Here is a 14,303-nt window from a genome sequence, read left to right on the forward strand (position 1 = left end):
GTAAAAAGGATAAAGTTGGCACTAGAGTGTCACCTGAACTAGGGCTGGGAAATAAAAACGATCTCAGTAATTACTGTGATAAAATTTCCCTCGATAACGATGATAAACGTATGAGTAGTGTTTGACTGATAAAAGTATTTGTTCTGCATTGTTGGGTTGCTTGTACAGGTGATGCACATCGACCCAAACAGGCTACAGCATTAGAGCTATGCAGCTGACACTTGTAGACCAAGAAAAAGTTTTGTTTTTTTTAAATAAATAAATAAAAAGAGGAAATTGTTGCGAAGAGAGGTCACAACATCGACCATTTGGGAATGGTTTGAATTTCTAAAGCAGGATAAGCTACAGAACGATATTCACTTCAAGATAATGCAGGTGACCTGTGCCGACAAAGACTAGAAACACAACAAATCCTTTCCACCATTTGAAGAGATACCACCCCGCCAAGTACACAGAAAGCATAATTCTCTAGTACCAAACTACTAGCACTAGCAGAGACGCTTGCAAATAGGCCTCCCCCTCTGCAGCCAAATGCCAGCAGCAGTCGATTAACATTGCTAAAGGTAACATTTCTCTCTATACAAGTGTTGAGTGTTAAGCACCATTGTAAATGTCCACTGTGAAAAAGGTACAGTTTCTAATTTTTGGATTTGCTTTTGTTCTTTTGCACCTCTACCAATACAGACAGATGGTTGAAGCAGTCTTTTTTGTAAAAATAAGCAGAATTTTTTTGTGACTTTAAAAGTCAAATATTTCTAATTTATACAAATTTTGTAAAGGAAGTACATTTTTATTTTGTACATTTTATTTATTTAGTACATAAACGTGAGTACCAGTACCAGTGTGCAGTATGTGTAGCAACAAGTCAGTGTCCGGTGTGAGGTGTTAAAGGTAGGGTTGGCGATTCCTTCCAGAAGCATTTTTGTTACAGTTCTTGAAATTCCCTTTTCATCCCGAGGGCAATGAATGCATTAAATGCACTGACAACAAAGAAAAACTCAGTCACCTGTGGCAGCAGCAGGGCTGAAAAATGCCTCTCTTCACTTCTCCCCCCCTCCCCGGGAAAGTACAGACTTCTAAAGCTAGTTACTGGCTACGAGCCAGGGCTAAAACAGTTTAGCCATGAACCAGAGGTCCCCAGCTACTACAGAATTAACAATGGTGTGGCTTTTGAACAGCAGCAACAACTGAAAAAACAAAAGGGGCTGAAAGGTGACGCCATGGTGGACAGGGAATTATCAGTTTTGTTTGGGGGCATTTGATATTTTCCTAAAATCTGTAAGTAGCAGTCAGGGAGTGCAAGTGTGGGTCCTCCCTCAATGGGGATCATCATTTTCTAAAACTAAAGCAGACACATGGCCTCGGACCACCGTCTACTTCTTCATTCAATGCTTTGAGTACATTTTTGTTATAATACTCAACATTTTCAATGCAGGACTTTTACTTGTAAGAGTGGGATACTTTTACAGTGTGATATTAGAACCTTTACTTACATGCAAACTAACATGCTTTAGTAATAGTTACATGCTATTTTTCTTTTTATCATGTTTATAATTCAGTTTGTTCTTTAGGGTCAGCCCAGCTCAATTGAAATGTTAGTCACTTGCAATAAAAAAAGACCCTTTTGTTTTCATTCATTTGAAGGTCGTAGCTGATAATCGTAATTGTGTAATACCGTATACTGTAAGATTATAAAATACATTTCTAAGAGCTGAAGATTGATATTTAAAGTTAAACCTGATAAATATTTTTTTCTTACAGCAACAGAAAATGACTGTGACTGACTCAAGTCTATTTATCACTGGGGGAAACTTCAGGTACAGCTCAGAACAGGCTCAGATCACTGAAGAGAAGAGTGCTTATTCAGATGATCAGTCAGGATGTGATGTTACCAGTTAACAGAATGGTACCTGGTCAAAGAAGTGGTACAGCTGCACGGCCCGGTCAATGCTCTGGCCGGTGGCGTTGACCTGCTGGGAGAAGTCCTGGAGCCGGGCACAGAAAGAACGAACTTTCTCCTCATAGATGTTGAGATCAGCTGATGTCATGTTGTCCCAGCGCTCCAGTCGACCCAACAAGTCCTCGCCTCGTTTGCAGTAATTCTGCAGACAGAGAGATCTGAGGTTACATTTGTGAGACTTCTTCAACTTACAGTAAACTGACAGTCTGAGCACTGCATGAGATGAAGGGCAACGCTACTTAAAAACAACCTTTACATGAAGACGGAGCTTTACTGTTGTTGGTTTACTGCTATGGATTGTGTGTGTGTGTGCCGTACATATGCAATTGAGTAGAAGTCCTTGAAGTCTTGCTGTTTTTGTTTCACAAGCGCCAGAGAATCTGCAGGTTCATCCAGACTACTCAGACGAACCTCCCCGACCTCCTCCAGCCAGGATGTCACCTGATACACACAGGTGCAGAGATGTACAGAGAACATGCAGTCAGAAAGTAACATCATTCTTCACCAGTATTTCCTAGTCGGTTTCAATCATTTTACTGGCTGATAACACAGGACCAGAGCAGCATGAATCCTGGTAACACTTCTAAAGAGAGGTGACAAGAGAATGTGAAGCTTTGGACATGTTTTTTTTTTTTTTTTTTTAACAAAGCTCATTCATGTAACCCACAGTCTGGCCACACTTACAAACAGAAAACATTGACTTCCCACTATAAACAGCCAGCATGTGACCTGCCAATGCTCTCTGCTGGACAGACTCTGTAATGAACATGATGCTGATATTTCTCTGTGACCTTCACTGACACCGATCAGACTCACTGATGCTGTGTGGTGTAGTGCTCAGGCTATAATCTGCAGTGTTCGTAGGTGATGAGACAGTAGAGCAGAGTGAAGCATCTCAGCAGCAGACAGCCTGTGTCACCACAGTGTGAAGCCTTCAGACAGCCATGTTGGACCGAGGTGTTTATCAGTCCCTAAGTGAGTGTATCAGTGTGAACATAAGAAGTTACTGTTCTCTCTGACATGTCTGCTGAAGGTGCACTGATAAAACCTGTTCAGGTCACACAGGTGAGTGCATACTGAGCGTGCTCAGACTAACCTCAGTGAAGCCCTGCTCCAGGCTCCTGAAGTTCACAATGAAGTTCAGCTCCTGAGTCCTGGAGTTGGACAAAGTCACCAGGCGGTGGAGCAGCTCATCCACCTGGTCATACAGACACGACACCGCCTCCACCTCCGCCTGGTACTCCTCCGTCACACTGATGCCACTCTCCTCCCTGCGGAGCAGTGACAGAGAGGCCCCGCCCTCTTGCTGTAGCTGAACCAATCGGCTGTCTTCTAAGATGCTACGCATTACCGCCTTGTACCTGGAGAGCAAGCGCTCGGCATCCTGAGACAGAAAGAGAGAGAGGTCTGTGAGTCCGCTGGTTGTGTGGCTGAGTCTTGATATGCCAGCTGTGATCAGTGGTCATACTGGAACTGAGGGATGCCACCAGAATCAAAGTCATCATGACCCAGGAAGAGGAAATGATCCACTGCTGTGTTCAAGCTATGGTGTGTTACCTGGGCAGCAGCAGGCAGAGGTGTGGACTGCAGGATGTTGATGGTTTTCTGCAGCAGGTTGATGCTGTCTTCACACTGACTGCTCAGCTGCTCTGTTCTCTGATGAACACAATTAAACATAAGCCAAAGATGACTCGGGATTGTTGTTTTATGCTTCAGGTCAGTTTTTTCCCCTCGCTGCTGAGCTGAGTGAAGTGTAATATGCACAGACAGCCGTTTAAATTACACATGTCATCCTCAGTTATTTTCTGTTGCAAATGTTCTATTGGCTGATAGGCTCCTGAAGCAACTCTGAGCTTTTTGGTTCCACTTTCATGTGCCCTCTGTAGCACACCAGGAGAAATCAATAAAAATCAATAAATCCATAGGCTACATAAAAACACAACTTCTTCCTGATGAGCCTAGGTGATAACTGTTTTTGTTCAGTACATCTGTGCTGTCAGTCAGCCCGGTGAAGGCTCTGTGTCTGGCCACTGTCCTGCTGACAGATGATTGTTCTGATGATAAAGGCACAGAATGAGCTGCTCACGTCTTGTTTGGATTCCCAACAAGACAAACAGTGTTCCTTCACCTGATTTAACTCTACACTAAAAAAACAACTGTCCACGTCAGACAATTTATCAAATCAAATAGGCAACATTCAATAAAAAATGTGCAGTCTTTGTCAAGTTTGGACCTAGATGTCAGTGAAAACATCCACAATCTATTTAACATAGTCCATTCATATCTGTGGCAGCTGCTCTGGACTCAGAAAATGTAAGAAGAGCTGTGTGTGGGAGAATCTGTGCTTGTTATTTCAGACCTCCATCAGGTGCAGCAACCTGCAACAATGATCTGATGGTGCAACCAGGTCGTATCTGACCTATGAGCATCCTCTCAGTGTTTGTGTGTTTGTGTGCTGACCGATCTGAAGCAGAGCCAGTTGCTCTGACTGAAACTGAAGGATCCTCCAAACTCTCTGGGAAGCTGATGGAGCTCCACATGTTTCTGGACAGACTTCAGGGAGCTCAGCACCTCCACCTGCACCACACACACACACACACACACACACATCCCCCTACAGTGTGAGTGATGCAAACCACTGCACCTGTCCAACGTGTCAGCTGTGATCAAGTGGTACCTGTGTGGCTGCTAGTTTGTCCAGACATAGAGACGAGTCCTTGTTGAACAGCAGCAACACGGTGTTGATAGAGCCTGGTATGTTCTCCTGCATGTGCGCACACACCAACAGTGCAGTGAAACAGCAGCTAACACTCAGTTCGACCTCTCAGGGGTCAGAACAACAAGCTCAGACTTATTTTGCACCCTGGGTAAAAACATCAACCATAAACATCGAGATCTGGGAAACAGGCTAAGATTTGTAGCACTACTACAAGACAAGACAGTTTTTAACTGAGTCAATTAGAAAATTTTGCCTTTCACTGTCACATTTATAAATTGAATACATATCTACTTTCTCAAGTCCAAAGCTAAAACACTTCTGATAATGTTTGATCCAGTTTTGTCCAACTGAGATGGTGTATTTCTATCTAGATGAGGAGGTTTAACACCAGCATAAGGGAGCAGACTGCCTAAATGAGTTCATTTGAAAGCCAAAGCAACAAGCCCTGTGAACCACACCACAGGTGAAGTGTTGGGTTCACTGCCAGTAAAATGAGTGTGTGTGTCTGGAGGCTTTTCTCAGAGACAAACCAACAGTGAGCTAAACACCCTGCATGTTGGTAGCGGTGAATCCACAGACAATCATCACCATCTCTTTTCCTATTTAAATAGAGTTTGCATATTTGTCTCAGGTGTATCTCACACTCACCTGCAGGGACCTGAGGGCAGACAACAAGGCAGGCACAGGAGCAGCTCCGCGGGCATCCACCAGCACTGTCAGCCCCAGCGCTTGCACCTCTTTCCTGTTCCACACAGAAAATGATGTCAGAGTACAGGACAGCAATGTGAGCCGAGCTGTGAAGCAGGTGAGTTTGTACCTGAGGGTGGAGGTGTAATAGAGCAGGAGACGGAGCAGCTCAGTGCCGTCACAGCTGGGATCAGACCACACAGAGCTCCTGGTACATACGGTCAGCAGAGCTCGTCCACTTCTGTCTCTGGTTCCTGCAGGAGACGCAGAGAAGATGCAGAGGAGGACACAGAGGCAGACACAGAGGAGGAGGAGACACACAGCAGGAGAACAAGGAGGAGGGTACAGAGGAAAAAACGCAGAGGACACCGAGATTGGGACAGGAGGGACACGACACAGTGGCGAAGACAGAGAGGGAGACGACACAGTGGCGAAGACAGAGAGGGAGACGACACAGTGGCGAAGACAGAGAGGGAGACAGGAGGCTCCTCGTTAGCTTCTGTTACATCTGCTGGTGGATTCACTGAACCTGCTTCATATCCATGTGCGTGGAACATTTTCTGATGAGCTACTGAAAACAGCTCCACAGCTACAGTTGATCATGATGAACGAAGCCCAGATGTTCTGCTGCTAAATGAACAGCCATCTCCCTGTGCAGCATCATCTTTTTACCTAACTCACGGTGTTGCACCGTTCCCAGTAAGATCAACAAAACACACACTTCCGTATCAGATGTCTCCAAATCCAGCTGCTTTACATATCTGATCGTTTCCTGGTCAAAGTTTTGACCTCCCACACAAACACCACTGGCTCCTTCAGTGTGTGTTTTGTCAACAGATGTTTTCTGTGACTTCCACATTTGAGGATAATAAATCTTATTGCAAACATGTAACAGAACTGCAGCAGGAGACAAACTGTGCATCTGAAATTGCCTAATAGCCTACTACATAGTAGGGTAACACGTGTATGCAAGACAAGCAGTATGTCTGGATTCTTAGTATGGCAAAATATGTATGTGAGTAGTAACCAGACGACCTAACTTTGTAGTATGGAAGCAGTGGACACTATGCTATTCCGTCATCCCATAGTGGTGGCAGGCCAGGCTCAACGCTGTAATCATTTTCATCCTAGAACTGTTATTATGCCACTTTATTAAGTGATGATGATGAGAAATAACCATCTAGGTGATTAAAATGTGGTCATTCTATCCGAGTAATGGCTATTTAGAAATGTGCTTTTGACGTTTTCGGAAAGGTGATGACCCATTAACTGCCAGCTGGTCAATGGTGCCAGCTAGCACATGGTGTTGTCACATGTAAACATCCAGGTTAATCTGTGGCCTGCTGACCGCGCAGAGCTATGCCCGAGCTTGTGCTTAATAAATGGAGGAGTGGCTGCTGCATTTTCATTTGGGTTGTAGGGATTCGACAGAAAAACGTATATACATGTAAGCAGGCAATTTGAGACGCACCCTGTAAGTCTGCACGTCTGTAATTTCCTGTGAGTAATTCAGTCAGTGTAGGTCACATGATGTCATAGTGTTCACATGCACTGTAATAACTTGGGGACTGTCGACCACATGTACACATGCAGCAGATCAGAGGTTTTTATTTTGGAAAGACAGACCACTTGTGCATGGCAGACAAAGCAACATTTTCCAGAAGAAATCTACCTGGGAAACTAGGTTTCCTGAATCCTCTATCCCAGTTGTGGAAACTAGGTTTCCCAGTTAAACTAATGTCTGTATGTGTTACAGGAACTGTATAGTTACCGACGACCTATATCTGGGTATAAACCTGTGAAGTTTGTGTCTTTCTCACCAGGCAGACACAAAGCTCCAGAGCTCAGCAGCACACTGCGGAATCTGGACTGGGAGGACTGATGCAACTGGGTGAGCTGAACTGGGACCATGGGAGCAGCTGGCTGGTCCAGCTGTGGCTCTGGTTCCAATTCTGTCTGAGTGCCGCCAGCAGAGACACAGGCCTGTGACGGGGCAGGAGGCAGTTTTCTGCAGAGGCCTGTGGAGGGAATATTATATGATAGAAATATCACTATCTACAAGAGAAAAAGTACTTTGTATAAAAGCCACTTGTTTAATGTAACGTGTCCTGTGTCATAAACGCATTTCTACATTTGGAAAATCATTTATATTGGTTTTAACTGTGGTCAGACCTCCTGGCTTCAGATACACACATGCATCTAGGGGCTGCCCTATACCAACAAGGCTGCTGTAGTGAACAGCAGCAGCTCAGGACGACTCCACAGATTTGTCTGTGTGGCCTGAATGCATCGCTGGCCAACTGACTGAATCTGTGTTGTAGCCAACAGTTCTGTACACAGCACATCTACTTCCTGTTTGTCCATCCTGTAGTGGGGTCCCCTTGTCTTCTGGAGGTTTCTTACTTTTTCCTCATTAAAGGTTTTTGGGGGGATTTCTTTTCTGATGTGACCCGGGGGTCTCAGGACAGACAGCGATCATGTACTCTACAGAATGTAAAGCGCCAAGAAATAGCTGTAGAAATAAAATGTGACTTGACTTAAATTTTAATCACACAGTCAAAATCTGGTAGTTTTATGCAGGAGAATGAGAGAGGATCAATGTCAATATAATACATGTTAGGGCTGCACAATTCTGGCAAATCATAATCACAATTATTTTTGGTCAATACTGAGATCATGAATAATTAACACAATTTCACATTGACCTTGAAAACATGCATTTGTTGATCTTATAAAAACTTGCATTTTAAGTGTTTTTTTTTTTACTTTATGATTCAACTGAATAACAATTTAGATACTTTCTCTACTTAACCAACAGTTCTGATGTTACTGCTCTACATATAGGAACCTAAAGAATTGCTCGGTCTGTGGGCCTTACCACGACACAGTCAAGTCCATCTCTCTCCCTCTCATTTAGCAGTAAGGTTACAGTCATCCTTCAGTTTAGCTTGTTCACAGCAAGCTTAACAAGTTTGCTATGGTTAAACTGGTGGTGGATGACAGACTGCAGGCAAAGATGAAATGATCATTTCTCTGCAGGTTTATGCTTGTTGAGTGGGTGTTTTGACAGGTTACTGACTTTTACTCGCAGAGGTTTTATTGCACATACAGTAACAACCTGAGCTGTCATCACCTCCAGTAACGTCTCATTGCACCTGATGTGAGCAAAACATGCTCACACTGCAGAGCACTGAAGGGCTGCGTTGGATTTACAACACAAGACAAAACAAGCACATCATAGTGCGGCAAACGGTGCAGCACAATAACCTTTTTATCTCGATTTTGTTTTCATGAGTGCTAGATGCCAAAAAATGTAATTAAACCAATTTCGATTAATCGCCCAGCCCTAATGCATGTCACAGAGAAGATTCCTGCGTACCGCTCTGTCACCCCTGATATTAGTGAATCTACTTCAGAATATCAGGTAAGAGCTCAGATTACAACAACAGACAAACATGTTTTCATAAACTGACTCAAGACGTTTGTTGAGTCACATGTGCAGGGCTTTTTGGAGAACATAAAATAAAGTACCACTAACTACACTAACATGTCTGCTAGTAAATATTCCATGTACAGTACAGACTCCCACAGACGGCTCTGTGTGGATGAAAAGTGTCAGTGTGTTAACAACCAGAGGGGTTGCTTCTTTTCACTCTAACTGAAACAGTCAGTGGAAAACCGTTGAAGCCTGGGGTCTGTGGACAGTTTACCCTCATCTATATTATTTGACGGCAAAGCAAAAGACCTTAATGATGACTGATTATTAATGTTTTATCTTTTCACTGTGTGGCCTGTAGTTGTTGAGAGTGCCAGCTTGTTTTTGCCTTTGCTCTGCAGGTGACAGGCGGTCGCTCACTCCAAGGGGCAGGAGAGAAGCTGCTTTGTTTTGTCGTCCACACATCAGCATTACACCAGACTTACCACACAACCCCTCTCTCGCTCTCTCTCTCTCACACACACACACACACGCACACTCTATTGAGCTGTTTATATTGTTTCCTTATGTTGGAGTAAGTCCATTTAGCTTCTTTCACTAAATTTGAGCTTGCAAATTTAAAGTTGGTGTCTCTTCCTGTTTTGATCATGGCATGAGCCAGTCGTGACAGTTATGAAAGGAAATGTGCATGGCGGGTGAAAAGGACTTTAGCAGAAGCTGAGTGGTTTGCAGCTGGACACTAAGTGGTCCGTTAGGGTGGGGTCACACATGACGACTGGCTGAAACCTACCAAGACTGGACAGGCCTCCCTTAAAGACAGCACAGGTGTAAAATTAGACACAGTTGGGAAGGGCCAGTTCAACAACTAACCTGCATCTAACCAGGTGAGTGTTAGAACACAGGGTGAAGAGTCATTGTTCTGCTCAAGAGGAGGAGGAGAGAGGTAAAAAGGGTGGAGGAGGAGGAGGACAAGTTCAGCCAATCAGAGGAGGAACAGGAGCAGGTGATACATGAGGATGGGGGTGTAAAGCAGGAAGGGAAAGGGACTGAGGAGGAAAAATAGGCTCTGTACCTTCAGTCTGAAGCTCTGCAGTTCTTCCTTCACCACCCTCCTCACAGTTGCACTCCTTCTCCTGCTCCTCCAGCTTTTTCTGTCCATTCTCACACTCCTCACGTTTTGCCCAAAGAGAGTCTGGATCCACCACTGGTGTGGAGACACTCGGTGTGCTGGACTCTTCACACTGCTCACAGTTTGTGTTTGTTGTGTTGCTTTCACAATAAGAGTTGTCAGGATGTTTCTTTATTGCATTTTCACAATAAGACTCATCAAGTTGTACATCTAGTGCATTACTTTCAGAAAAAGAGTCTTGGGGTTGTGTGTTTAGTGTGTTTTCAGAAGAGTCCTCGGGTTGTGTGTTTAGTGTGCTGTTTTCAGAATAAGAGTCCTCGGGGTGTGTGTTTAGTGTGCTGTTTTCAGAATAAGAGTCCTCGAGGTGTGTGTTTTAAGAGTCCTAGAATAAGAGTCCTCGAGGTGTGTGTTTAGTGTGCTGTTTTCAGAATAAGAGTCCTCAGGATGTGTGCTTAGTGTGCTGTTGTCAGAATAAGAGTCCTCGGGGTGTGTGTTTAGTGTGCCGTTTTCAGAATAAGAGTCATCGGGGTGTGTGTTTAGTGTGCTGTTTTCAGAATAAGAGTCCTCGGGGTGTGTGTTTAGTGCATTATTTTCAGAATAAGAGTCATCTGGGTGTGTGTTTAGTGTGTTTTCATAATAATGGTCCTTAGGGTGTGTGTGCTGTTTGCTAGATGCTCCAGACTGCTGCTGTTGGCCATTGTTTTCAAAATCCAAGTCCCCTGAGGGTGTTTCTGGTGTACTATTTTCACAGAGGTAGCCCTCAACATGAGTACATTTTCTGTGATTTTCAGAATTAGGGTCCTCACAGTGTGTTTGTTGTGCATTATTTTCAGAATAAGAGTCTTCAGACTGTGTGTGTAGTGTGGCTAAATCTTCTAAGTGTGTGTGTTGTGTATTATTTTCAGATTCCCCAGAGTGAGTGCATTGTCTGTGGTTTTCAGAATAAGGTTCCTCGGAGTGCGTTTCTTGTGTGTTATTTTGAGAGTAACAGTCCTTGACGTTTGTGTGTGGCTTGTTGGATTCTCCAGCCTGTGGTTGTTGCCCACTGTTTTCAGAATCAAGGTCCTTAGAGCATGTTTGCACTGTGTGCTTTTCAGAAAAAGTGTCTTCAGAGTGTCTGTGTTCTGTATTATTTTCAGAATAAGAGCCCTCAGAATGTGTGTTGGCACATGAGTCAGCTTTTTTATCTATGTGCGTTCCTCCACCTCTGCTCTCTTCCCCTTCTTTCTCTTCATCTCCTTCCTTGTCTCCTTTCCTCACTTGCTCCTCTTCACTTCTTTCATGACTTTGCTGCACAATTATAACCTGAACCTCCTCTTCTACTTCCACCTCCTCTAACTCATCCTCTCTGTCCTCATCCAACTCCTCTTCTCCATCTTCCCTTGACTGCTCATTTTCATCGTCCTCATTCTTCTCCATTTCTTCTCTCTCCTCAGCAGTGTGCGAGTGTGAAAGCAAACCTTCATCTCTTCTAAACTCTATCTCCTCCAACTGTTCCACCTCCACTTGCACCTCCCTTTTTTTCTTCACTACACCCTCATTAATTAACACTACTTCATGCTTTCTTTCCTGCATCTCCATCAGCTCTCCCTCTTCCCTCTCTTCCTCCATCTCCCCCTTTTCCCCTTGCTCATCTTGCTCCACCTCCCCCTTGCCCTCCTGCACTTTTGCTGTGCGGTTTTCAGGTTCAGCATTTAGATTCAAAGTCCTGGATAAATCAGTACCTTCTATGTGTGTCTGTGATGGCCAGCTCTCCGACGAATGGCTTGAGGTTCCCATTACTCCTGGAGGAGCAGGGGAGGAGGAGGTGGAGGGGATTGGGGTGAGTATAACCGGTCCACAGGAGCCCTGAAGGAGGTTTTCGTCAGTGAATCTGGGGCAAAGCCTGGTGTGAAAACTGACCTCCACACAGGGCTTGGAGGAGTGTGTGCTGGTGTTTGCAGGTGTGTGTACAGCAGCAGAGTGTGCACAGGTGTTTGCAGGTGTGGGTGCAGCAGCAGAGTGCACGCTGGTGTTTGCAGGTGTGTGTGAAGCAGCAGAGTGTGCACTGGAGTTTGCAGGTGTGTGTGCAGCAGCAAAGTGTGCGCTTGTGTTTGCAGGTGTGTGTGCAGCAGCAGAGTGTGCGCTGGTGTTTGCAGGTGTGTGTGCAGCAGCAGAGTGTGCGCTGGTGTTTGCAGGTGTGTGTGAAGCAGCAGAGGGTCTGTGTGTTGTAGTGCTGGTCCTGGCTTGGAGCTGAAGGCTGATAGATTGGGTTAAAGAGCCTTTCTGTGGGGAGAAGCGAGGCAATGGAAGCTCCGTCAGCTCCACATACTCCCCCTCCGAGTCGTCGCTGTCTGCTGGTGAATGGTTGGTTTTCGTAGAGGATGGGGGGAGTTTTACATCCAGTCTTGATGAGTTAGCATCTCTACATGGATCAGGTGATGTGTTAATCAACATTTCTCTGCCTTTATCGGAGGACTCCTCATCCTCCTTCGGGGAGGTTCTGGGCCGGCTGATGAACTGTGGATAGACCAGGTCCTCCCAGGGGACCCTGAAGACATCTCCATTGGCGGAGAGGAGGCAGCGCTCCAGCCGGGACACTCCTCGCTGCTCCCTCTCCCTGTTGACAGAGTCCAGCCAGGCCATGGTGAAGAGAGACCGCAAGGCTATCGCTGACACCTCCTGCTGCTCCACATGACGGCTGCCGGCTGACACGCTGCACAGAAGCAGACGGGGGGAGGAGGAGACGCTGCTCCTGTAGGTGGAGCTGTGTGCTCGAGGAGGAGCTGCAGCAGGAGAAACCAGCAGGTAAAAGTCTCCTGGATGGAGGAGGTGCTGGTCCAGAGGACAGAGCTGAACGACTACCTTCTCATGGACACACAGTGGCCAGCCTTCATGCCGAAACAACAAACCACAGTACTGCTCCTGAGGAGAGGAGGAGGACAAGAGGAGACGACAAGGAGAGAGAGAAGTTACTGTTCAGTACAAGTTTTAATGAACTGCAGTTATTTTGCTTTGTATAAAGCAGAAACAAATTTATAACTTGAGGGAGAATAAATTTTGTGATGTGAAACGGCTTCTCATTGTTTCTGCAGGAGTAGGAGGTCTCCAGGGTTTGTCTGAGTCCCACCAGTTCATTGGTTATTTTGTCTTTACTGTGGCTGTACAAATGTTCAACTACCATTCCACAAAAGGTGCCGCTGGTCAGTGTCTCCAAGACCCGAGTCTTTGGGGTCAGGCTCACATTGTTTCCCCATTTCTCCTCATTCAATGAATCCTGACCTTGGATCTGCAAACCTGTCGAGACTTGTTGAAATCTGGGTTAGGGCTCATGAGGCTCTTAACTTGTTACAATGCTGTACAACATATTTTCTTTTCCTTGGAAGGCACATTGCAACTCTATAAATAAAGTTATTATACTGTTACTATTTTAACAAATGTGGACTCATGGACTGATTTATTCAGTAGAGCCAAGTCCTCAATTATTTTACAAATAGGTGAGTAAATGTTGCCACCAAGCCAAAGTATGTATTTACAGAACAGGTGTTTTCCCGGAAAGCAACGGTACAGACTTTATCCTGTCTCATAGATAACCTGACATGTTAACCTGGTAGAACCTGCAGTGACTGATTGTCTGTAGCCTACTATACAACAGACTGTAATACAATGGGTTTAACCTCTGAGGGAGTGTAACCCTCTGTGAGGATTTTAAGACCCTGGTTTTAAGACCCTGCCCAGAAGTTTAGGGACCATAATATCACAGTTGGCAGTTTAAATGTTTAATATAATGAGGTGCAGCTCTGACTTTAAGCTGGCTGCTGTCTGTGGCTTCATCCTGTTCTCTCTGTTGGACACACACCTGGCTCTGCTGTAGAGGAGCTGCTGGTCTCAGCCTCCAAGTCCACAAATATTTTACCCATTTTTATACATGGAGCTCATTTGATGTGACCATTAACTACATAAAGTTCTAGTGCTCACAGCTGGATCCTGTGAGGCTGCTGATCCTGCTCAGTTAGTCTGATCACACCACACAGATACAGTGAGATAGATGGACACACACAGTTCTCTCCCTTCTGACTCCTCCTTCCAGTTCAGTTCAGCTGTAAGTGCCCAGCCCACATACAAGACATCACAAATACCGTTTTCGTCATCTATATGAGCACAACCGTCTCACATTACAAACAAGAGAACTCTGTCACATTTATTACTGAAACTGTGCCACACTGAAAGCTACCACCCTATAACACAACTCAAGTCTCAGATACTCAATCATTAAAGCAGGGCTGCCCGTGGGGTGGGGGGTGGGGGTGGGACAGACAGTAGGTTTGTAACTTTGCTTGTACCAGATGTCACACACCAGCCTTCTCTCTACTTCAGAGAACACAATGCTGAG

General features: G+C 45.1%; 1 protein-coding gene across 1 annotated transcript in view; it reads right to left on the reverse strand.

The window, feature by feature from the left end:
• Positions 1-14,303, reverse strand: part of LOC109961652 (uncharacterized) — a gene marked incomplete at its 3' end in the record, with an annotated part of 68,347 nt that overhangs the window by 7,760 nt on the left and 46,284 nt on the right. Inside the window, exons 6-16 of the mRNA XM_020602659.1 lie at positions 10,328-12,835; positions 9,875-10,289; positions 7,187-7,384; positions 5,497-5,620; positions 5,328-5,421; positions 4,638-4,724; positions 4,421-4,537; positions 3,518-3,616; positions 3,057-3,344; positions 2,279-2,401; positions 1,911-2,102 (exon numbers count right to left, since the gene is read on the reverse strand). Coding sequence (XP_020458315.1) covers positions 1,911-2,102; positions 2,279-2,401; positions 3,057-3,344; positions 3,518-3,616; positions 4,421-4,537; positions 4,638-4,724; positions 5,328-5,421; positions 5,497-5,620; positions 7,187-7,384; positions 9,875-10,289; positions 10,328-12,835 — 4,245 coding nt within the window. The remainder of the gene's footprint in view (positions 1-1,910; positions 2,103-2,278; positions 2,402-3,056; positions 3,345-3,517; positions 3,617-4,420; positions 4,538-4,637; positions 4,725-5,327; positions 5,422-5,496; positions 5,621-7,186; positions 7,385-9,874; positions 10,290-10,327; positions 12,836-14,303) is intronic.

The sequence above is a fragment of the Monopterus albus genome, unplaced genomic scaffold (genome assembly GCF_001952655.1).
Source record: "Monopterus albus unplaced genomic scaffold, M_albus_1.0 scaffold57.1, whole genome shotgun sequence".
In the NCBI taxonomy this organism is placed as follows: Eukaryota; Metazoa; Chordata; class Actinopteri; order Synbranchiformes; family Synbranchidae; genus Monopterus; species Monopterus albus.